Source organism: Salvelinus alpinus, chromosome 8 (genome assembly GCF_045679555.1).
Source record: "Salvelinus alpinus chromosome 8, SLU_Salpinus.1, whole genome shotgun sequence".
Lineage (NCBI taxonomy): Eukaryota > Metazoa > Chordata > Actinopteri > Salmoniformes > Salmonidae > Salvelinus > Salvelinus alpinus.
The window spans coordinates 29,385,700-29,411,848 of NC_092093.1; the positions used below are offsets into that span (position 1 = coordinate 29,385,700).

General features: G+C 46.5%; 1 protein-coding gene across 7 annotated transcripts in view; it reads right to left on the reverse strand.

The window, feature by feature from the left end:
• The window catches only part of LOC139582885 (protein enabled homolog), a 170,633-nt gene that overhangs the window by 27,938 nt on the left and 116,546 nt on the right, over positions 1 to 26,149 (reverse strand). For 6 of the 7 annotated variants that reach the window (XM_071413310.1, XM_071413309.1, XM_071413307.1 and 3 more), the window contains exon 4: positions 8,191 to 8,263. In XM_071413310.1, coding sequence (XP_071269411.1) covers positions 8,191 to 8,263 — 73 coding nt within the window. Of the gene's footprint in view, positions 1 to 8,190; positions 8,264 to 16,425; positions 16,907 to 26,149 lie in introns of those variants that run through there. The other variant, XM_071413311.1, reaches the window with a different exon arrangement.

The following is a 26,149-nucleotide window of genomic DNA, read 5'->3' on the forward strand; positions in this document are numbered from 1 at the left end:
ATGTTAGGCAACATGGTATACAGTTACAGAACATCCTTTTCACAAGCAAATGTTAGGCAACATGGTATACAGTTACAGAACATCCTTTTCACAAGCAGATGTTAGGCAACATGGTATACAGTTACAGAACATCCTTTTCACAAACAGATGTTAGGCAACATGGTATACAGTTACAGAACATCCTTTTCACAAACAGATGTTAGGCAACATGGTATACAGTTACAGAACATCCTTTTCACAAGCAGATGTTAGGCAACATGGTATACAGTTACAGAACATCCTTTTCACAAACAGATGTTAGGCAACATGGTATACAGTTACAGAACATCCTTTTCACAAGCAGATGTTAGGCAACATGGTATACAGTTACAGAACATCCTTTTCACAAACAGATGTTAGGCAACATGGTATACAGTTACAGAACATCCTTTTCACAAACAGAGAAAATTCTGCATTGACAAGTAAGCGTCTTTGGAGTGGTATGAGAACAAATTGCAAACAGTCCAAGCTTTTGGGTGTAGCAATAGTGTGATGCTGTTATCCTTGATTCCGACAGCCAAGGAAAGCAAAGCTGCAGAATCACAAAGCCTGGAAAGCCAACAGTCCAGTCAGTCAGAGCAGCTTTCCTCATTGGCTCAGAGGCCTGAACAGTTTTGTCTGTGTGGACTGATGCCCAGTTAGTCCATATGGAGCTACTCTATAAAGGACTCAGTCCAAATCTACAGCTCACAGTCACTACCACGTGTCCCCTAGCCAAGTGCAGGAGATCAGATCAGAACACTAGTCAAGGAGGGGAATTCGTTTTTGTCCAACAGCAACCCTGTGTGTGTTGGACACTAACAGAACACAAATACATACACTGTGTACAAAACATTAGGAACATGGACTGAACAGGTGAATCCAGGTGAAAGCTATGATCCCTTATTGATGTCACTTGTTATATCCACTTTAAATCAGTGTAGATGAAGGGGAGGAGACAGGTTAAAGAAGGATTTTTAAGCTTGGAGACAATTGAGACATGAATTGAGTGTGTGGGCCATTCATAGGGTGATTGGGCAAGAGTAAATATTTACAGTGCATTGGGAAAGTATTCAGACCCCTTGACTTTTACATTTTGTTACGTTCCAGCCTTATTCTAAAAATATATATTAAAAAAATTCCCCTCGTCCATCTACACACAATACCCCATAATGACAAAGCGAAAACAGGTTTAGACATTTTTGCAAATGTAGTAAAAAGAAAAAACAGAAATACCTTATTTACATTAGTTTTCAGACCCTTTGTTATGGGACGTGAAATTGAGCTCAGGTGCATCCTGTTTCCATTCAATTAATTGGACATGATTTGGAAAGGCACACACCTGTCTATATAAGGTCCCACAGTTGACAGTTCATGTAAGAGCAAAAACCAAGCCATGAGGTCGAAGGAATTTTCTGTAGTGCTTCGAGACAGGACCCTGTCGAGGCAGAGATCTGGGTAAGGGTACCAAACAAATGTCTGCAGCATTGAAGGTCCCCCAAAACACAGTGGCCTCCATCATTCATAAATGGAAGAAGTTTGGAACCACCAAGACTCTTCCTAGAGCTGCCCGCCTGGCCAAACTGAGAAATCGAGGGAGAAGGGCCTTGGTCAGGGAGGTGACCAAGAACCCGATAGTCACTCTGACAGAGCTCCAGAGTTCCTCTGTGGAGATGTGGGAACCTTCCAGAAGGACAGCCATCTCTGCAGCACTCTACCAATCAGGCTTTTATGGTAGAGTGGCCAGACTGAAGCCACTTCTCTGTAAAAGGCACATGACAGCCCACTTGGAGTTTGCCAAAAGGCACCCAAATAACTCTCAGACCATGAGAAACAAGATTCTCTGGTCTGATGAAACAAAGTTTGAATTATTTGGCCTTAATGCCAAGCATCACATCTGGAGGAAACCTGGCACCATCCCTATGGTGAAGCATGGTGGTGGCAGCATCATGCTGTGGGGATGTTTTTAGGCAGCAGGGACTGGGAGACTAGTCAGGATCGAGGGAAAGATGAACGGAGCAAAGTACAGATAGATCCTTGATGAAAACCTGCTCCACAGTGCTCAGGACCTCCGACTGGGTCGAAGGTTCACCTTCCAACAGGACAACGACCCTAAGCACACAGCCAAGACAACTCAGGAGTGGCTTTGGGACAAGCCTCTGAATATACTTGAGTGGCCCAGCCAGAGACCAGACTTGAACCTGGTCAAACATCTCTGGAGAGACCTGAAAATAGCTGTGCAGTGACGCTCCCCATCCAACCTGACAGAGCTTGAGAGGATCTGCAGAGAAGAATGGGAGAAACTCCCCAAATACAGGTGTGCCAAGCTTGTAGCGTCATACCCAAGAAGACTCAAGGCTGTAATCGCTGCCAAAGGTGCTTCAACAAAGTACTGAGTAAAGGGTCTGAATACTTATGTAAATGTGCTAATTTTTTTATACACCCCCCCCCAAAAAAAAAAAAAGGTTTTGCTTTGTCATTATGGGGTATTGTGTGTAGATTGATGACGGGAAACAACAATTTAATACATTATAGAATAAGGCTGTATATTGTGGAAAAGGTCAAGGGGTCTGAATACTTCCGAATGCACAGTAAGTGCCTTTGAACGGCGTATGGTAGTAGGTGCCAGGCACACCGGTTTGAGTGTGTCAAAAACTGCAAAGCTACTGGGTTTTTCACACTCAACAGTTTCCTGTGTTTATCAAGAATGGTCCACCACCCAAAGGACATCCAACTTGAAACAACTATGGGAAGCATTGGAGTCAACATGGGCCAGCATCCCCGTGGAACGTTTGACACCTTGTAGAGTCCAGTTCAAATAATGCCCCGACGAATTGAGGCTGTTCTGAGGGCAAAAGGGGGTGCAACTCAATAGTAGGAAGGTGTTCCTAATGTTTTGTACACTCAGAGTTTAGTCTGCCACAGCTGCAGGTGTTTGATGCTATCCCTCCACCACTATTACTGTGTGATCTCAATGTCAAGCAGCAAAGAAATGCTCCACAATTTCCAATCTCCCTGCATCAGTACGAAGGATATCAGCCTTTTGTCTCAGCACTTGCAGCGCTACAGCCAACCTGCTATTGCTTCACACCAGTTATTTATATACCCCATTACTCCACCTCATGTCTTTTTCATCTAACGGTAGGTTAATACTGGGAATCTCGGGTACGTTTAAAGAGGCGTCTAACAGTCTTCCCATGGCTGTGGTGTCTGTGGCGTCATCAGAAGGACTGGGATTCAGGATTGGGGGTTAGGAGAAAAACAACCAAATCCACATCTTTGCCTGTGTAATCCTCTGGAAACCACAGCCAGCGACATTCTGACCGAGGAGAGTAATCTAAATATTTATTTATTGTGTGGTAAAAAAAAAAGACAGAAATAGTCAGAGTAGACATAGCAATGCATGACAGAGCACAGAATGGATTTAAGAGATGGATATACAAACAACCAGGGCTGATCATGTGGTCATTCAAGAATTGTGTGTCATTGTTGGACGTACTGTAAATGGGGTTTCAACATTATTGCTCTTTCCCCTCACACACATACAATGTGTACAAAACATTAAGAACACCTGCTCTTTCCATGACAGACTGACCAGGTGAATCCAGGTGAAAGCTATGATCCTTATTGATGTCACTTGTTAAATCCACTTCAAATCAGTGTAGATGAAGGGGAGGAGACAGGTTAAATAAGGATTTTTAAGCCTTGAGACAATTGAGACATGGATTGTGCATGTGTGCCGTTCAGAGGGTGAACGGGCAAGACAAAGCCAGGCGCACCGGTTTGAGTGTGTCAAGAACTGCAACGCTGCTGGGCTTTTCAAGCTCAACAGTTTTCCCAAGAATGGTCCACCATCCAAAGGACATCCAGCCAACTTAACACAACTGTGCGAAGCATTGGAGTCAACATGGGCCAGCATCCCTGTGGAACACTTTCGACATCTTGTAGAGTCCATGCCCCGACAAATTGAGAGTGTTCTGAGGGCAAAAGGGGATGCAGCTTAGTATTAGGAAAGTGTTCCTAATGTGTTGTACACTCAATCACACACACTGATCCCTGGGATACCCTGTGCTGCCCTGAGGCCATAGCTGAGTATTGAGAGAGCTGTTTGGCTGAGTCCACGCCACTAGTCGGTCCAGCTGGAGCTACGAGTCAACAGCTGGGCCTTTTGCTCGCTATCCCTCTCTCACCCCTTTCCTCCTTTTCATTTGACATCTGTTCCCTTGGCCATCAGTATTTCATTAAGATATTCCAAGCAGAGAGGAAGCAGCCAGGTGTAGTGTTGCAGACAGTACTAGTTTTAACTGTAGACAGAGCAGAGACACACAGAGCAGAGATCAGCTCTGGAACACGACCAAACTGGACCTCTGCATTACTGAAGGGTCACCAGCACTGACCACAGAACAGTTCTTAACCCTGGTGGTGCTAGGCTATTCCACGACAAGGCTCAATGATGGATGGGTGTATTGGAAAGCTACTATGAAAAGACAGTCATTTAATCATTGGGGTTATTTATAAAAGGGAAGAAAACAACAGTGACCTTTAAAATACACCTATCACTAAAGATTAGAGTGTGAGCTCACAGTTAAGCAGTTGACCTTCAGGCTAAATCTAAGGCGGAATTATAGACCAACAAAATTGTTAGTAAAAATAAAACACTTTCAGGATCGGGCTGGAAGTACTAGTCTGTAGTAAACAGACCTCTCAATGGAAATGTAAGTGTTTGCGTGCGCGCGTGCATGCGTGCGTGCGTGCGTGCGTGTGTGTTCACCAGTGTGTGCTTGCATCCTGGTGTGGAGGTGTTTCTGCACGTGTGTGTTTTTGAGAGAGTACGGATGAGTGTTTGAGCCTGCGAGGGTGTAGCCTATAATCAACCCCCTCCATCCCTCTCCACTCCATCTCTCCAGGGTTGGTCGGGCAGGATTGTAGTGAGTTTGCGTCACAGGGATGACATCAGGCATTAAGCACCCAGGCCAGTTACATTGACTGCAACAGCTAAATATAGATGAGGGCCGGACCAGAACAGAAGAGTCAGAATGAGGGGGAGGCTCAGGGCCAGATCCATTGCACACACTAAAATAACTCCTTTGAACACATTCAGGCCTTTCGTGTTTCTAGAAGAGCAACAAAGATTGGGTCAGATATCCTTACAAGGAATCGTCCTACTACTCACAGTAAAGGAATGCCTCCTCTAACACTAGAGTAGGGCGCTATGGCACAGACGGACACATTGCTATGTCAGGTATGTCTCTGTATGAGGTCATGCACCAGCCAGGGACATTCAGAACATCTGGAACGGTCCAGGGACATTCTTTACAGGGAGAATAAGGTGAAAATGTTTTCCCCCTGAGGTATATGTCTGAATGTGTACTGTAAGTATTTTAGACAAGGTAATCACTCAACAAGCTTTTTAGGAGCAGGCCACCCACCTCTCAAACCCCCCCCCCCCCCCCCCCCCTGTGTGTGTGCGCCGCATGTTAGCATGGAGCAATAATACAGCTTGTTGATGACAGGGTTAATATCAAATCCGTGTCAGGAAACAAGTTCACGACTTTCAGATGGCAGAGAGCGGGCCGGGTCGACTTTACGAGGCTCCAACATAAACAAGTCACTTCATGAATTTGTACTCCAGTACCAACTCGCACACACCCATGGACAACCACGCACAACCACGCACACCCACGCACAACCACGCACAACCAGGCACACCAGTGGAACACTAAGAACAAGGCCATTAAACTGCTAAAGTACAGGATATGAACCAGAGATCAATATACTCTATGTAACCTCATCTGAGTCTAACATGGATGGGTATGAATGATGAGAGGTTTTTCAAACATACAATATACCACAATGACATATTCCCAAGGCAGTCGCTACCAATAAACTGTTGCCAACTAAATTACCAAGTTGCCTTACAGCAGGCCTTGGTGTCTCAGTGAGCCTGCTGAAACAAGATGATTCATTTCATTAAAAGTGTATGTGTTGGCGGAGTCATAAATCATATGACGATGGTGGCAGGTTTCATTAGGGGACAGGAAGGGACCACAAAGAGACAAAAAAGGCCAGATACACACCGACCGGACTGACACACGCACGTAAACAGACGTACGCAAACACACAGAATCTTCAAATTCTTTCTTACTCACTGAACAATCTTCACAGTTAATCGTCCATAACGACCACTGGGTACTAAAGAAATCAAATCTAGGCCGATTAACAAAAAAATGTCATGGATGATTTATCTTTCGACTGTAAAGCTGTTAAATTAAAAATCCCATGGGCAGGGTTGTCTGGGATGGAAACGTCCCTGACTCACACAGAACCAGTTACCATAATGAGAACCTTGTCTCTCCATCTTAACTTCAAATCATTGCAGAGATGACAATATATACTGCTGCCTGCTGCCATACCAGGATTTAGAAGAGATCTGTTCATCATTCACAACACAGTACAGCACCTTGACCCCCACCAGCCGCTTACACTACAACCATCGCACACACTCTCCCCCTAAACTACCTGTCAGTCAGCCAGAATATCTAAATCCACAGCATATTTCTCTGTAACCGACTGGAGAACAAGGAGAGAGGGCCAGGGCCAATCCAACCTCCCGACACTCACTACTGAACTGCTGTGACGCAGGATATGGTAATGGGAGGAAAGGGAGTTGACTTCAGTCACCTTCAATCCAGGTGGTTATATTGTCATGACGCCATGTCTTTGTGTACACAGGGACAGGACAGGAGGCAGTCCCTGTGTGGTCCTGTGAAATTAGGCTGCATCTAATTAAATAACATGTTACATGTTTCTGTGATCAGGTGAGAGAGAGCAGCTGGCTCAGATTAATACTACTGCTACAATGCTACACTGCACTGCCCTGTGGTGCCCCACTGACGAATAGGGGGCCTCTTCTCCACACAGAGAAACACAGAGTTACCAGCATACACTCATTACTATTACCTACGGGGGAATAGGAGTCTGGCCGTTTAAGGAGAAGGATAAACAATTACAGGTACAGTATCCCCTCTAAGACCCACAAAGCAGAACGGACTGCATTAACCATGAGAAAACACAACACGCGTAACCTTCTGTAAAAGCTGAATATGAATATGGAAGAGATCTCATGCCAAGCGTTATTGAGTGTGCATGCGTGTAGCAGGAGGGAGGCTCAGAGGATTTAGAGCAGTGGGTTTTTAGAAGTGGAGAGAAAGCCTTAGCCGAGGTCTCCTGAGAGTGATAGGGGCTCGCTGTAGAATAGCTTTTCATTAAGAAGGCCTCTGAGTATCAGTCCATTTCAGATCCTCGCTCTCTCACACTGTGTGTGTGTGTGTGTGTGTGTGTGTGTGTGTGTGTGTGTGTGTGTGTGTGCGTGCGTGCGTGCGTGCGTGCGTGTCAGCTCCTAACCTTGTGCTGTAAGTTTACCATTGTACTCAGCAAGGGATAAGTGTTTTGTGATTCCACTGGACACGCTGATGTGGTGCCTGTTTGCTACAGCCTGCTAGTCACAGCCCCCCCCCATCATCCTCCCACCCAGCCCTGCTTTACTCTACTCCAGGGGTGTCTGCCGCTGTGCCTGAACACAAACTGGCAACCATCAGCCTCTCCCGGTACAAGAATGTTGGGCTCCTGAGTGGAGCAGCGGTCTAAGACACTGCATCTCAGTGCTAGAAATGTCACTACAGACACCCTGGTTCGAATCCAGTCTGTATCACTACCGGCCGTGATTGGTAGTCCCATAGGGCGGCGCACAATTGGACCAGTGTCTTCCGGGTTTGGCCGGGTTAGGCCGTCATTGTAAATAAGAATTTGTTCTTAACTGACTTTCCTAGTTAGATAAAATATTTAATAAAAATGTTAGAGAACACCGCCTGCAGGCAACCAAAGTCTCCACCGCCTGCCTGGTTAATATGGGAGTGGCATGGCTGGAGAGATGACATGCTTTGGGATCAATAGACCAAAACCGTCCATAACCACTCTAAAGTACTTGGATCAATATATTTAGGCAAGCAGGCACTGTCGAGCAGGGCAACTGTCCGATTGGCTCATAATTTATTGAAACACTGAACTTAAACAGGGAATTCTACTCAGAAGTGTGTGTAAAGTGACTGGGCTGAGGAATAGTGTTGTGTTTAGTATTCTTGTGTTCAGTGGCGTTGTAGGCCTAGATCTTACCTTCTCTGCATCTCCAGGTCCTCTGGCGAAGGTCCATTCTGAACCTGGGGGCTCTGTCTTGGCAACGTGGGGCCTGTAGAGAAAACACAGAGATGGTCACACACCTGCTCGGAGAAAATGGCCTCTGGACTCGTCGCTTTTGACTAAAATCTCAACTCCTAAACATTGATGTCAATGTAGTCTGATTTCTATTCCACCAAGTCGTTTCTCAGCATTTCTTTCAAAATCAGGATAGATCAAACCCAAACCGCACTTCAACAACCTCCTCCTAAACTCTCTGTCCTTCTCCTTTTCCGGCCAAACCGATCCTTTTAAGCATAATTCACTGTCGGCCGGCTGGTTTGTGACCTAATGTCTGATCCACTCCCAGACCTGTCCATCAGCCTTCTCTCAAAGGTACTCCAACCAATCAGCAATCATATCCACTGACGGCACTGGACCGCTGCCAAAGGGTCATGGAGTGACAAAACCATTGAATATCTGGGGACTGTAGAGACAAGGCCATCGAAAGAAAACACAAACAATCAATCAGTGAGAGAGCTCCACATGTCAGGGACCAAATATATATTGTTGTTGACAAAAGGTGTACATGCTAAAGTGGTTTTAAGTGATTCACTGAAGCCTACGTTCGATAGGTGAAAAGCCTCTACGTTGATGGCCAGACTAAGAGTGTATAGATGGAAGTTGGAGAGCTTGAATCTGCCCAAAAGAGAAGAATCTTCCAAGGCTGTCAGTATTCTGGCTGACTAGTGTCTGTGTCGAGCAGTGATACATTGATATGCTATTCCAGACAGACAGAGAGAGGGACAACGAGGAGTAGAGGGAGGGCTCCAAATCTGAGAGAAGAATAAGGATTTTATCTAGAAAGGTTTGGCAGCAGTGACTCCTATATAACCTTCTGTCCATACACCAGACCTGCTAGTGACAGTCCACCACAACCACTAGCTACAGGCCTCTACACTCCTCAGCAACAAGCCGATCTGCTGAACAAGCATATACCACCTATGAACTGCTACAAAATGGAATATAATGTTGTGGATAAAGTTCGGAATGACAATTTCATGTGTACAACCTGCATCACTACACCGTATTTGGATGTTTTTGGAGCCTTTGTTGGTGTGTTTTTTTCAGGGCTCCCATACTGAGGAAGTGATTCGCTGTTTGGGGTAAGTTGATCAAAAACAAGTGAAATTACAAAAAAAGGTGTCTGGACCCTTCAATAACATGCTATTTACAGTGGGGCAAAAAAGTATTTAGTCAGCCACCAATTGTGCAAGTTCTCCCACTTAAAAAGATGAGAGAGGCCTGTAATTTTCATCATAGGTACACTTCAACTATGACAGACAAAAGGAGAAAAAAAAATCCAGAAAATCACATTGTAGGATTTTTTATGAATTTATTTTCAAATTATGGTGGAAAATAAGTATTTGGTCAATAACAAAAGTTTATCTCAATACTTTGTTATATACCCTTTGTTGGCAACGACAGAGGTCAAACGTTTTCTGTAAGTCTTCACAAGGTTTTCACACACTGTTGCTGGTATTTTGGCCCATTCCTCCATGCAGATCTCCTCTAGAGCAGTGATGAGAGATTTGGTCATACAAAAAGAAAACGTATCCTTTAAAAGGCTCATATAGACCCAGCCTGGCCTCTTTGGCATGGGCCTCTGGATCAATGCAGCATTCTACAGGTGATGGGGGGGCCCTTGGAGCCCCGAGGGGCCCTGTTTACCAGGTATGGAAGTACAGAGTATAGACAATTATGTGATGGAGCTGAGCTGACATTTTCTGTCTGTTTTCTTCGCCTACACAACCCAAACAGCAGGAAACAGTGGCAATGGGTTTGAGAGGAAGAGAGATGGAAGACAGCAGGTAGGGCTGTTGTCTGGGTAATGATGGCTGCAGAAACATGACTGCCAGTGGTGCTTTGTGTGAGCAGGGAAATAGTCAGAAACAGATCCCAGGCCTGTTATAACGAGAGGGAACGAAATGTGTGACGGACACTCAGCGCTGTGGTCACTCTCACCACACAGCGGAGCTGTAAACACAGCAGAAATGGTCTCCTGCCGATGATAAAGTCTCATAGATCACAGTGTAAACAACACCAGTCACCCAGAGCATGACTCGCAGCAGGCCTGAGATGGGGTGTCTGTCTGGACAATAACAGTGTTGTGAAAGGGCCACTCCCCTTGCAGAGAGTTAGAAATTGAGCTAAATTAATTTTGGACATGGGACTAGGAGCAATGCATTCAGATAATCCCGTTATGTAATGAGAAACAATAAGTAGCTACATGGGGAAATGTGTTTTCTTCCTGTACACCAGCACTGAACAGTAAAGAAACTCCAGCTCTCATCTATAATGTCTAGATTTATGTTGTGGAACGAATCACCCAAACCCAATAATAAAGCAGTTTCCTTTTCCAACCACTAAATCAAGCAGTATTAGGTTAGTAGCTAGCCATCTGGAGCAGATAGCATCAGGCAGGGTAGTGTGGATGAGGTTTGCTCCATCCTCTGTCCACAGCATTACTGTATTACTGTCAGCCCTGCTTCTTTTTATATGTTGACACAGCCCATGCTTCCAGGATGACCGCACCCTCCATCAACACAGCCACGGTGTGTGTCTCTGTGTGTGTGTGTGTGTGTGCGTGTGTGCGTGTGTGCACACTACAGTCAACAACTCACTCCACAAAATGGAACCAACAGGCTTCACCACCTTCCTACCCCTTTATGTAACCCCCCCCCATCAAGACACGTTTCTGTAGCCGTATTCAGAGCCAGGTAAGACAAAAGCACTCCCGGTTGGCCGGCACCCAACAGCACTTAGTCTCTGTAAAGATAGGCACTGAGTTTTCCTCTTTTAAATCCTCTCACATCATTAGATCCCATACTGGGACTGAAATACTTCTGCTGCATGGCAAAGACCGACAACAGTGCATCCACAGTAAAATAAACCATGTTTAATCAAGACTTCCCCGTTACTGAAATACAGACCATACATGAATCTCTGATTAATGCCCGAGAATGTGTCACTGGACTGAGAAACCTACAAATGGTAAGATCGCTTTTTCAAAATGCCTAGGACCACAAAAACTGAGCTATACCTCACAAAACAAACATGCACACAAACACACACACACACACAAATCCAGTGTAACAGTAGAAGTCCCATTGAGCCAGGGAGCAGAGAGAGCATCCTCACACCTACATGATGGCAGGGAGACTGCAGGCCTCTTCTGACAGCAGATATACTGCCACAGTCCATCATCCAGGCAGTCTTTAGGTGCTCCGGCCACAGCCCTGGACCTAGTCTTAACCATAGCCATAGACCCAGTACCAACTAAAACCCCAGATCCAGTCCCAAACTCAGTCCCAGGCATCATGGCTCCGCTGGCAGCCACCCCATCTGCAGAGTCCTGGGAGCTCAGATAGAGCACCATGTTTCTGGACACACACAGCGTCCCGAGCTGCTACTAACAGTACGCCACGCCTGGAGCCAGGGCTACGCGGATGCTCAGGTCAATAAGACACACAGCAGACAGACAGGGAGGAAGCGAGTAGAGAGAGCGAGTAGAGAGAGAGAGAGAGAGAGAGAGAGAGAGAGAGAGAGAGAGAGCGAGAGCGAGAGAGCGAGAGAGAGAGAGAGAGAGAGAGAGAGAGAGAGAGAGAGAGAGAGAGAGAGAGAGAGAGAGAGAGAGAGAGAGAGCGAGAGAGCGAGAGAGCGAGAGAGAGAGAGAGCGAGAGAGAGCGAGAGAGAGCGAGAGAGAGCGAGAGAGAGCGAGAGAGAGCGAGAGAGAGAGAGAGAGAGAGAGAGAGAGCGAGAGAGAGAGAGAGAGAGAGAGAGAGAGAGAGAGAGAGAGAGAGAGAGAGGAGTAGAGGGAGGTATTTACAGGATGTGGTCCCACACTCCGGTTGGTCCGCCCGGCACACTTCCTGGTCTTGATCAATTATTCATGGGCAGAGAACTGCCCCCCCCCCCCCTTCACCTCATCACACCGTGTGTGTATCAATTCTAGAGACAAATGAAGTTAAAAACCCAGAGGGAAGACATAAAGAAATGGAAACAGAGACACACAAAGTGGCACACAAAGTAAGAAGAGTGATGTATACTAGAGAAACAGCGAAAAAAAAGAAACCAGAGCTTTCCTTTGATCACACTGCATTGGTGCGTTTCCCCACCGGACCATGAAGGTATTGTACAAACAGCCTGATGGTCTCTATTCTAATGTGTTGGTTTCCTCCCTGTTACATCACACAGATCTACAGATGAGATGAAAGGAAGAGATGAGGGTGGTCTCGGAGGTTGTCCTCTTTCTGTGAAACAGCCATGTTGTGTTCCAGCCCCTTCCAGCCCCTGTAGTGTCTCTCTATCCCTACTTCACTGTTCCTGGGTCAGGAAGACGTAAATCACTGCCTCGGTCTGTTTCCTGGACTGCTGACCTGGGACCTGTGTGATGGGGCTCTGTGGGGATGAGTCATCATGACCCAGTCATACTGCTGATGAAGAGCACCAGGTAGAGCCCTATATATAGTGTTGGTGAAGAGGACAGGTAGAGCCCTATACATAGTGCTGATGAAGAGGACCAGATAGAGCCCTATACATACTACTGATGAAGAGGACCAGGTAGAGCCCTATACATACTACTGATGAAGAGGACCAGGTAGAGCCCTATACATACTACTGATGAAGAGGACCAGGTAGAGCCCTATACATACTACTGATGAAGAGGACCAGGTAGAGCCCTATACATACTACTGATGAAGAGGACCAGGTAGAGCCCTATACATACTACTGATGAAGAGGACCAGGTAGAGCCCTATACATACTGCTGATGAAGAGGACCAGGTAGAGCCCTATACATACTACTGATGAAGAGGACCAGGTAGAGCCCTATACATACTACTGATGAAGAGGACCAGGTAGAGCCCTATACATAGTGCTGATGAAGAGGACCAGATAGAGCCCTTTACATACTGCTGATGAAGAGGACCAGGTAGAGCCCTATACATACTACTGATGAAGAGGACCAGGTAGAGCCCTATACATACTACTGATGAAGAGGACCAGGTAGAGCCCTATACATACTACTGATGAAGAGGACCAGGTAGAGCCCTATACATACTACTGATGAAGAGGACCAGGTAGAGCCCTATACATACTACTGATGAAGAGGACCAGGTAGAGCCCTATACATACTGCTGATGAAGAGGACCAAGTAGAGCCCTATACATACTGCTGATGAAGAGGACCAAGTAGAGCCCTATACATACTACTGATGAAGAGGACCAGGTAGAGCCCTATACATACTACTGATGAAGAGGACCAGGTAGAGCCCATACATACTACTGATGAAGGGGACCAGGAAAAAGTTGGAGAGGAAATTATGACTGATGTACTTAAGGTGAGCCAAAATTACTTTTTGGGAGGCCATCTCGGGTAATGGTTATTGATCAATCATGTTGAGAGACGGGAGGCCGGCTCCCCACTGACCTGAGAGACCACAGGCCCAGTCTAATTACCCACAGTCCTCTACATTCTGTTGACAGGCCCAAGGCAGGAGGCACTCAGAGTGAAATTACACATGACTTGGCAAAACGAACAATTACCATTCCACTCCACATGCCTTTTCTGGTCAAATATACTGCTAGAAATGTGGGCTGTTAATATTGTTTACTGTTCAGTGTGCTTCGGTATCAGAGTGGCAAAAACATGTTGAACCATTAGTCCTTTTCTCTAGTGACCAGTAGTAAGTCATTATAGTATCATGTGTTGAGAAGCTTCTGCTCATTTCCAATTAATCTAATTCCGCCAATCAATAATCTAAGTAACAACAAGAGGACCAAAACAAGTCTTAATCTCCACCAAAACATCAGCTGATTCTCTTCGTCTCACCATACAGATGTAAGCCAATTATATGTGTCAACAACAGAAACCTAATACATCCCTAAGTGTTCCATCACTTTCCCATAGTGACATTAACACCTTCTGGCTGCCTGTCTCATTACTTCAACCCCAACACTACTACTGTAACACTGCGTGCAACTCGCAAATGAATCCCCCCAGAGGAGTCAGGAGAGTCTCGCAGCTTAACACTGACAAACATGCAGTGTCTAAACAATGGCTTCCCCATTTGTGAGATGGAGTGCTGCTACTGTTAACAGGCTGACAGATGAATGGTGTGTGGGCGCTGGGAGAAAAACGAAGAGTCATCAGGGTACAGATGATTGGCCCTCCTGACTCCCCAGGTTCGCTATCCCTAGGCTATAAGAGTTTCACTGTAGTTTGGGGTGCCAATCAGGCAGTTGTGATGGATGATGCTAGGTGCTGCATGTCAGAACATCTTCCTTTACGGTTACAAAAACAGCTTTCGAGGATTCTAGCTGTCTGCGATGGCAGGCGGCCTGTGATAGAATATTAATGACTGCAGTGCAACCATTCCTGTCTCCCATAGGAAGACAGACATACAGTACAGACATGTAGACAAATGTAATGACGGGACAGGCAATATACACTACCCACAAACCCTTGCACCTTTCCAAGGTGGGGTCTTATTCTGGGGCAGAGGGGGAGACAGGGGGTCTAGGTGACGGTAGGACAGTGACCTCTCCCCTCTACTCCCCCTTCCCCCTGTCCTTAGCAGGGATGTCAGCAGCAGAGCTTGCCATCTCCATTACCCCAGGGAGGGCCACTGACACACACCCGACACCAGGCCAGCTCAGGTGGCCGGATGCCTCAGCTCAGGTCTGACGTAACATCACCTAATAAAAGCCGCTCTGCTTGGAAACACTACGGCCATAAGCAGACGCAGCGCAGGTCCCCTCCCTCCATAGGAGAAGGTAAACATTGTATTTCTGGCTCAGCCACAATGTTAGGGGAGGCGACCAGGGCTATAGAGCCCCAGACCAGGCCAGGCCAGCTGGCACCTATGGATGAGGTCATCATGGAGCTCTGCCAACGCCTCGGAACTAACAGCCCCTACGGAGCACTAGACCCCAGTCTCTGAACAGCCCCTACGGAGCACTAGACCCCAGCCTCGGAACTAACAGCCCCTACGGAGCACTAGACCCCAGCCTCGGAACTAACAGCCCCTACGGAGCACTAGACCCCAGCCTTGGAACTAACAGCCCCTACGGAGCACTAGACCCCAGCCTCGGAACTAACAGCCCCTACGGAGCACTAGACCCCAGCCTCGGAACTAACAGCCCCTACGGAGCACTAGACCCCAGCCTTGGAACTAACAGCCCCTACGGAGCACTAGACCCCAGCCTCGGAACTAACAGCCCCTACGGAGCACTAGACCCCTGCTTCAAATGCAACTGTTTTGCATTGTTAGGACATTCCCAATTTGATTAGTAACCATGCATTTAGAGACAAAGCTTTCCACAGGGCACGCCTTGTACCGAAACCACTCAGCTTGCACTGAACACTCCGAGCTAGCTGAACGGAGCTAACTGAACACCGGTGCTGAGGAGATGAGTATGAGATGGAGCAGCCAGGCACCGGGTTTGTCAGTCTGCTAACTCAGTCTTTGAAACTGTGTGTGAATTTCACTCCAGCATTCAGAACTATGCCTATCTGTATCTGTTCTGTCAGTACTGGAGGGTTGTACTGGTTGTGTGGACTCGACAGAGCCTGTGCGTCTCTGACTTTGCAGCTTGGAAACTCAGTAACAAATTTGATGTGATTTTTCTTTTCTTACAAAGATCAGCCAAGCACAGAAGCAGAGGTCAAGGCTGCCCTTTCTCTCCTTGCCTTTTCTCCTTCTGCCAGAAGCTTACTGTTGGTTGCTACAGAGCACCAACGTATGGAACACAGCTTAGCCAATCAGGAGAAAGAGCAACTGATCTGTGACCAACCATAAGAGGACTCGTGTTCCTTCCGGCAGAACTGTGTCCATCACCCATGGGGACAGTGCATTTAGAGTAGATTACACTACAGGCAACTAACACCTCGTTTTCACTGACACCTCGGATAGAGCATAACAAATTCATGTTATAGAATTTAAATAAAGACTTGTGTTAGCACTACTTGATAAGAGAGGCACTCTTCAACTACTGCAATGATCCAGAGCCTGCTGTCGGCGGTTTAGTAGCCTTACCCTCCATCACTGGCCTACCCATTACACCCATCAGCTGTCCCACTATACAACAACACCCTACCCCACCTCATGGCACCAATACCCAACCAAATCAGCAACCCCTTCACCCACCACCCTACCGGTGCAGCTCTACTCACTGCTGAGGATGATCTGAGCGCGACTGATCTTCTGCTGCGGCTGGAAGCGGCTCACTCTGGGAGCAGGCATGTCTGCGGATGCCTGGGAGGCTTCTCCTCCTCTGTCTCTACAGCCCTACACCAAGCAGCAGCAGTCTCTCCCCTTCACAGAAGAGCTGGAGGCAGCAGTCTTAGGGAGTAGAGCACCAAACAGCACAGCACCAACCCTGGGCTGGGTCACACCAAGGGCCCTCGCTCTCTGGATCTCACTGCTCCTGATGTCTGGTCTCTCCCTCTCTTGTCTCCTTCCCTGATAAGTACAGTGTTGTAGTCTCTGGTAGGCACAGTGCTGGGGTTTCTCTCTCTGGGCTGTGCTGGGCTGTGCAGGGCAGCTGTTCTGTCAGTTTTATTATTATTAGTAGTAGTAGTAGTAGTAGTAGTAGTACTAGTACTAGTAGTAGTAGTAGAAGCAAGCTGGCTGCTAGCGGAGAACCTCACAGCAGCGTGGGCTATGGCAGTCTGGTGCCAAAGAGCATGAGCTCGTCAATAAAAAGTGTGGCAGGCAGTCGGGCGTCACGTCACATCAACCTCCATATCTACTGGCCGAATGATGCAAGGGGGATCACATGGTGGTATGAGTTAAGAAACAAACACATAGCAGACATCCTGAGACACTGTGGTAGGTGTCGGTGTCTGCACCCCCCCCCCCCCCCCCCTCTCTGTCTGTCTGCAACCCTCAAAGCCAGTCCCTGGAGCTGCAAAAACAAACTCATTTTGGCTCAGGAATGCAGCTTGTTTCTATGACAGAGTCCCTGGCAAGGGTAGGCCACACACACACACACACACACACACACATCCCAGACCTGGGTATAAATACATGTATTTGATTATTTGTTATTTAAATCTTGTTTTATTTGTATTTGAGTATTTGAATGGTTATTTGTACAAACCAAATATTCGACCAAATTGTACTTGAAAGTATTTTCAAATACTATTTTCAAATACTTAGGTTAAATGCATGGGAGTTTGAGTGCATTTGAGTATTTTCAAATACATTCCAATATTCAACTACTTGAACATGCCACCGAGACGGGCTGTAAAGGCTCAAAAAAAGGCTATCAGTCAGCCCTGCTCCTGTGTTGTTCTCACACACTGATGAGGTCAGGGTAAAAGGCATACTCGCTCTGTATTCTTCTCTGTCAACAGGCCATCACAACACGGTATTAATACCACAAAGATGCACGTCGATGAATCTACCCCTGATCCCTGACACCATGCTGGGTTGTGTTGCTAGGGCTGTAGAGGGCAGAACGGGGGCAGCACGGGTGGTGGTTTAGGGGGGCCAGGGGACCCATAAAGAGAGGGACCCCACTGTGTAGAGTCAGTGTGTGTTCAGCTGTTTGTCCCAGGGCACAGACGGGCGTCTGTCAAAATGAAGGTCCAAACAGAAGCTGTGGAGTTGACTGAAAAACACTGTCCCTCCGCCTTCTAACTTGTGTTTTGTAGCCTTACATGGCCCTTTCTCTCACACACTGCCTCCTTTCTCTTCTCTCTATATATCAATCTGTCCACAACCAGATGAAAAGGAGGGGATTACAGCCAGACCACAACACCGACAGGCGTCCAGCGGCCTGACCATCCCTTCAGTCCTGTCCTCTTTTACCCATTTTAGGAGAACAGAGAGGAGTCCGACGGAGGACGGCTGTATGTCTGTCTGTATGGGCTTCTATGGGTTACTGGACATGACTGACCAATCACAGAGTGACCTCAGGTCACAGCCCAGAACTAAGGTCAGCTACTGTCCAAAACATTTACCAGCAGACTGACTTTATACATAGGGATGGTCACGCATGTTAAAGCTGAGATCTGCATAAGGTGAAACAGCGCCAGGTGCATTTGTTATTGTTTTGTTTTTTAAACCGAGGAGATGAGCTTCATGGTAAAAAAGAAAATCGGGGTACATAGTCTGCTGTTCTATCATGTGTGCAATGATGTTCAATGATGTTCAGTGATGTTCAGTGATGTTCGAGGGGGGAAATAATGTTGTTTGAAGTAGCGTGGTGGTTTCCATGCTAAGGATTCCAGCTTTGAAGTTAGGGTTTAATGTTGGACCTAGACATGGGGAGAAGACGGTTGCTTTGGTGTGACCGGAGGAGGGTCACAGACCTCCATCAGACTTAACCCCTCATCAGTCACCCCACTGACGTGTATTACCAAACTTCACATGGCCTCACCAGACAACAAACACCGCCTTGTCTCCGATGGTAACCGCTCCTTTGTCCTGGTGCACACACACACATTCCTTCCTGGCAAAGAGGAAGAGAAAAAACATACCAATGCTGTTGCTGTCCTGTTCTGACAACGGCTCAATTCACAGCACCTGGGACTCGAGAAGCAGAATAGGTGAGAATAGGTCTGCCAAGGTGTGGTCTAGCTGGTTTCTGTGTAAACCAAATCCCACATTAAAAAATGTCCAATACGACCATTTGTAACTTGATATCAAATCATTTCTGGCTAACAATTAAGTACCTTACTGTGATAGTTTTAAATTAAAATGGTCAAAAATAAACAAAAATAGCTTCTTAGCAAAGAGCAATTGCTCAAGCAAGATTTTTTTTTAGGACTGTCTGGGAGTGGTTTGAATGGGGAGGGGGAAACTGAAAACTAGCTGTTATTGGCAGAGAGGTGTGGAACTCTTTCTTATTGGTCTATTAACTAATTCACCAGGCAAGCCTACATCCAACCAAAACAGGCAGAAATTACAGGCAGTCTTTTCAAACAGCTCTTAAATTAAAATGGCATTATCATTTTCACAATTTCACAGTATTATTCCAACCTCAGTGTGGAAATATATATAAAACACAGAAGAATCTCGTTTTTTACTGCAGTGGGCCTTTAAGCATTTCCACACAGACAGCTCATAGTTAGATTATGCACTCATGTCTGTCAGCAGGCTACACCACCTTGTCACAGGCCCTATACAGAGCAACCATTACATTTAACCCCCGACCTCCCTGACCCTGACCTCCAGCAGATCATCCCTTCTCTGCCCAGTGGTCCAGTGTGTTATCTGACTGGGAGGGAAGGCGGCAACAGACATTTTAGAAAAGCCCACATGCCTGAGTCTCAGACAGTAGCAGCACGGTGAGCACACAGCTCCTGTGTCAGCGTCACACTAACCAGCCTAGCGCCGACTGCCTGCCATGTGATTCCAAGGCACACATTTCACTCTGCTAAAATTAGACAAGCTACTGTAGAGACCGTAGAGGCTCCAGGGATATACAGAGCCTTCAGGAAGTATTCATTACCTCTTGACTTATTTCACAGCTTGAATTCAAAATGGATTAAATATTATTTTTCTTCTCACCCATCTACAAACAATACCCCGTAATCAAAGTGAAAACATGTTTTTAGATATTTTGGCAAATTTATTGAAAATGAAATATCTCATTCACACTAGTATTCACACTCCTGAGTCAATGCTTTGTAGAAGCTCTTTTGGAGGTGATTACAGCTGTCTTTCTGGGTAAGTCTCTAAGAGCTTTGCACACCTGGATTGTACATTACTTGCCCATTACTATTTAAAAAATTCTTTAAGCTCTGTCAAGTTGATTGTTGATCATTGCTTGACGTCAATTTTCAAGACTTACCATAGATTTGTAAGTCAAAACTAAATAGGCCACTCAGGAACATTTCATGTCATCTTGGTAAGCAACTCCAGTGTAGATTTGGCCTTATGTTTTAGGTTATTGTGCTGCTGAAATGTGAATACATCACCCAGTGTGTTGGAAATCAGAGTGCAACAGGTTTCCCTATAGGATGTTGCCTGTGCTCAGCTCCATTCTGTTTATTTTTATCCTAAAAAAACTCCCTTGTCCTTGCCGATGACAAGCATGATGCAGCCACCACCATGCTTTAAAATATGAAGAGTGGTACTCAGTAATGTGTTGTGTTTGCCCCAAACATAACGCTTTCTATTCAGGACAAAAAGCATTTTTTTGCAGTATTACTTAAGTGCCTTGTTGCAAACAGGATGCATGTTTTGGAATATTTTTATTCTGTACAGGCTTCCTTCTTTTCCCTCTGTCATTTAGGTTAGTATTATGGAGTAACTACAATGTTGTTGATCCATCCTCAGTTCTCATATCACAACCATCATCCTCTGTTTCTCTCCTCCCTCCCAAGCAGCAGTGACAGTGTTCCTAATCAAATCAAGCTTTATTTATACGGCTCATTTCAGATTGCAACGCAACGTGCTTTACAGGAAAAAACGAATACAAAACAATGAAAATAAAAACAGAGATATTTACTGCACAACAAACCTAAGGTACAAAACCAAAGAATGACACAAACTGAACTACTAAAAAGCACCCTAAGGAGAAGCAACGCTAAAAATATGTATTGTAAGACATGTTTTAAATATCTCCACGGTACCGGAGCCCTCAGGTTCTCTGGCAGGCTATTCCAGAGGCTGGGGGCATAATCACTAAAGGCTGCCTGTCCATGCCTTCTGGTCCTAGGCTTTGGGAGAGTTAAAGGCCAGTTCCAGAGAGCCTGAGGGACCTAATGGGTATATAACTTAAAAGCATATGGAGCAACAACGGAGCGGCAGGATTAATCAAATCAAATTGTATTAGTCACATGTGCCGAATACAACAGGTGTAGACCTTACAGTGAAACGCTTACTTACAAGCCCTTAACCAACAATGCAGTTTAAAAAATACGAATAAGAAATAAAAGTAACATAACAAGTAATTAAAGAGCAGCAGTAAAATAACAATAACGAGGCTATATACAGGGGATACCGGTACAGAGTCAATGTGCGGGGGCACCGGTTAGTCGAGGTAATTGAGGTAATATGTACATGTAGGTAGTTATTAAAGTGGGTATGCATAGATAATAACAGAGAGTAGCAGTAGTGTAAAAGGGGGGTGGGGGGCGATGCAAATAGTCTGGGTTCAGGAGTCTTATGGCTTGGGGGTAGACGCTGTTTAGAAGCCTCTTGGACCTAGACTTGGCGCTCCGGTACCGCTTGCCATGCGGTAGCAGAGAGAACAGTCTATGACTAGGGTAGCTGGAGTCTTTGACAATTTTTAGGGCCTTCCTCTGACACCGCCTGGTATAGAGGTCCTGGATGGCAGGAAGCTTGGACCCAGTGATGTACTGTACAATACATACTAAACTCTGTAGTGACTTGCGGTTCGAAGGCCGAGCAGTTCCCATACCAAGCAGGGATGCAACCAGTCCAGATGCTCTTGATGGTGCAGCTGTAGAACCTTTTGAGGATCTGAGGACCCATGCCAAATCTTTTCAGTCTCCTGAGGGGGAATAGGTTTTGTCGTGCCCTCTTCACGACTGTCTTGGTGTGATTGGACCATTAGTTTGTTGGTGATGTGGACACCAAGGAAGCTCTCAACCTGCTCCACTACAGCTCCGTCGATGAGAATGGGGGCGTGCTCGGTCCTCCTTTTTCTGTAGTCCACAATCATCTCCTTAGTCTTGATCACATTGAGGGAGAGGTTGTTGCCCTGGCACAACACTGCCAGTTCTCTGACCTCCACCCTATAGGCTGTCTCGTTGTTGTCGGTGATCAGGCAAACTTAATGGTGGTGTTGGAGTCATGCATGGCCGTGTAGTCATGAGTGAACAGGGAGTACAGGAGGGGACTGAGCACGCACCCCTTGGGGGCCCCTGTGTTGAGGATCAGCGTGGTGGATGTGTTGTTCCCTAACCTTACCACCTGGGGGCGGCCCGTCAGGAAGTCCAGGATCCAGTTGCAGAGTTAGATGTTTAGTCCCAGGGACCTTAGCTTAGTGATGAGCTTCGTGGGCACTGTGGTGTTGAATGCTGAGCTGTAGTCAATGAATAGCATTCTCACATAGGTGTTCCTTTTGTCCAGGTAGGAAAGGGCAGTGTGGAGTGCAATAGAGATTGCGTCATCTGTGGATATTGGAGCGGGTCTAGGGTTTATGGGATAATGGTGTTGATGTGAGCCATGACCTGCCTTTCAAAGCACTTCATGGCTACAGACGTGAGCACTACGGGTCGGTAGTCATTTAGGCAGGTTACTAATTAATGGCATTAGTGCAGTGTACGCAACAGAACAGACAGCAGCTGCATCTACATTCAGCCTGCATGACCAGAGACTCAAACATAGACCACAGCAGCAGAGGCCTCAGTCAACCATGTCAATACTGGATTTAGCCAGCAGTGAAATAAATAACAAGTCTTGTAAAAAGATTGACTGGTGACTCCATTCCTCTCTTGTCCGATGACGATCACCCAGTCTGGGAGTGAATGATGTTGAGCCGCATGTGTCATTGAAGGCTTATCATGTCTAAAAGGGACACCTATTAGAATAGGAGTATCATCACCTAGGATGATAAGAATATACTGTAGAAAACACTGGGGTGTTAAACCCTCTAGTAGTCACTGCTTCTGGGTGCAGTTCTATGTACGACCAACAGGGGGTAGAGAAGAGCAGAGAATCAGATCCATATCTCAACCACAGTCCTCAAATAAAGTTGCTCACAAACAGGGTTGCTGTACCTCAGCTGTAACCTGTTCCAGTCCTCAGTGGTCGCTGTAGCCCCATCTAGTCAGTCCCAGCCCCATGCTGGAGTATGCTGGAGTATGCTGCTGTAAACAGCTTACTCAACACAATGGAACTTTGACTGAGGCAGGGCCAATTAAAGTGTCCAATCGGACTTCGCCTCCCCTCTGTCAGCCTGGTAGGGCTTTGTTAAGGCCAGGCTAACACGCTCTGTATCCCAAAGCCTAGCCCGGGGGGGCATGATGAGGCAAAAAGTCCTTGGTTAAGACAGCTCACATTACAAACATTGTTGCAAACAGACAGACAGGGGAAATGGAGAAGGCAGAAACATCCCCACTCTCTCACACACATTGAGGATATCCTTATAGACTCCTTCAAAGTTCCAGCAGCCCCCATGGTCTCCTCCTGTCAGCAGCAGGCTGCACCAGGCTCTGACAGTGTGATAACACCCACAACACTGGAGAATGCCTCATTAAAACAATTTCCATAATCAAGCACATCACTATCAGGTTATTAACACAGGCTATTAGAGAGCAGTGAGAACCAAGCATCCAGCCTCAGAGAGAGATAAGGGCTAGAAGGGGTAAACAGGGGGGTAAACAGGAAATGGTCTAGTCAGGGACAAAGAGATGAAGGACAGGGAGAGAGGCAGAGGGGCATAATGTTATCAGCAGCTAGGCTATTCAATGTTCAGCGTTCCCTTATCAACTGTGTTAAACCTGGATTAATTCATACAAAGTTGGTCAAACCATCTTCTGACCTTCAGTCAGTCATGTTCCAAACACCTTGACAAGGACACTGAAATAGAGTGACTGCACTCAGAGCTGTGGCTGCTGCTATGTGTTTATGACAGTGACACTGAACTGAAAACACACTTTGAAACACAACCACCGTCGGATCCTTTCAAATGGCAGAAGATCCAAGCCTGCTCTGCAACCATCCTACCAAGCCTGCTCTGCAACCATCCTACCAAGCCTGCTCTGCAACCATCCTACCAAGCCTGCTCTGCAACCATCCTACCAAGCCTGCTCTGCAACCATCCTACCAAGCCTGCTCTGCAACCATCCTACCAAGCCTGCTCTGCAACCATCCTACCAAGCCTGCTCTGCAACCATCCTACCAAGCCTGCTCTGCAACCATCCTACCAAGCCTGCTCTGCAACCATCCTACCAAGCCTGCTCTACAACAAAAACACACATCCCTCCCTAGGTCAAAAACAGACAATCCTCATTGAGAAATAGCACCAAATCCACTGTGTGGATATTACTCAGGATAGTCCACAAATGAATATAAGGGAGTGCAGACAAGCAGCATAATCTCAGTCTGTTCTAAGGCCTCTCTGTCTGAGGTTACTCTATGGGCTTGGCGCAGCACAGACTGCTGGAAATGGAAATGTAAGATAAGTTGCTGAGGTGGAAACCATTAAGTTGAAACTTTAGAGGGAAGAAACTACACCCAATTCAAGGTTGCCACGTTCACGTCTGTTAACTTCGATCACGGCGGCTGAGGTGAAAGTCTCAGCGGGAGCCAAGGACCTTAGGTAAAACTCGCATTTGATTCCAGTTCATTTTACATCTGATTCACAAGGACCTCAATCATATGATCATAAAAGCATGTCCAAAGCACAATACCTCAGATAACCTTTATGGGTGGTAGACTGCAACCCGTTACACTATATCTCAGCCAACCCGTTAAGGGCACTAGACTAACAAGGCTCAAGATTCAAGGCCTGGTTATTCATATTAAATTTGACCTAATGAAACCCATAACGGTAGAGTCTTCCTCAATGAGCTTGACACCTTGTCTGGCTGCCCGACAAACCTGCCTGCTCAACCCCATCCCCTTATCCAGACCATCTCTGGAGACTTTCTCCCATTCCTGACCACTGGCTGCGTCCACTCTGACTTCAAAATAGCCAGAGTTGCTCCCCTCCTCAAAAAACAACAGTCGACCCCTCTGAGGTCAACTACAGACCGGTATCCCTTCTTTCTTTTTTTCCCAAAACACTTGAGCATGCAGTCTTTTTTTGTTTTACCCCTTTTCGTGATATCCAAGTGGTAGCTAGTCTTGTCCCATCGCTGCAACTCCTGTACGGACTCGGGAGAGGCTAATGTCGAGAGCCATACGTCCTCCGAAACACGACCCACCAAGCCGCACTGCTTCTTGACATACTGCTTGCTTAACCTGGAAGCCAGCCGCACCAATGTGTTGGAGTAGACCCCGTACAACTGGCGACCTCGTCAGCATGCATGCAACCCGGCTTGTCACAGGAGTCGCTAGATGGGACAAGGATATCCCGGCCGTCCAAACCCTCGCCTAACCCGGACGATGCTGGGCCAAATGTGTCTCCTGGTTGCGGCCGGCTGCGTCAAAGCCCGGGATCGAACCAGATCTGTAGTGACGTCTCAAGCCCTGCAGTGCCTTAGACCGCTGTGCCACACGGGAGGCCCTATAGCGTACGTTCTCTGACCAAATCTCTCATCTCTTTCAGAACCATCTTCTTAACTCTAACCAATCAGGCTTCAAGACAGGTCTCTCAACCGAGACTCCTCTCCTCTGTCACAGAGGCTGTCCTTGATCTATTCTCCGCTTTTCCTCCTCTCCACCCTCTAAGGGCTGGATGTCTCAGGCTCTGCACACTGTTGGATTGCATCCTATCTGGCAGGCCGCTCCTACCAGGTGACGTGGAGAGGATCTACAGTACCAGTCAAAAGTTTGGACACACCTACTCATTCAAGGGTTTTTCTTAATTTTACATTGTACAATAATAGTGAAGACATCAAAACTATGAAATAACATATGGAATCAGCAGTCCCGTTCTGTGAGATTGATGCTCCTAGACACTTCCACTTCACAATAACAGCACTTACAGTTGACCGGGGCAGCTCTAGCAGGGCAGAAATATGAAGAACTGACTTGTTGGAAAGGTGGCATCCTATGACGGTGTCACGTCAAAAGTCACTGAGCTCTTCAGTAAGGCCATTCTACTGCCAATGTTTGTCTGTGGAGATTGCATGGTTTTGTGCTGGATTTGATACACCTGTCAGCAACGGCTGTGGCTGAAATAGCCGACTCCACTCATTTGAAGGGGTGTCCAAATACTTATATATAGTATAGCTTACTTACTCGTCCAATTCTTATTTCTTGTGTGTTTTTGTTCTACTTTATTTTATAGTACTACTGATATTGATT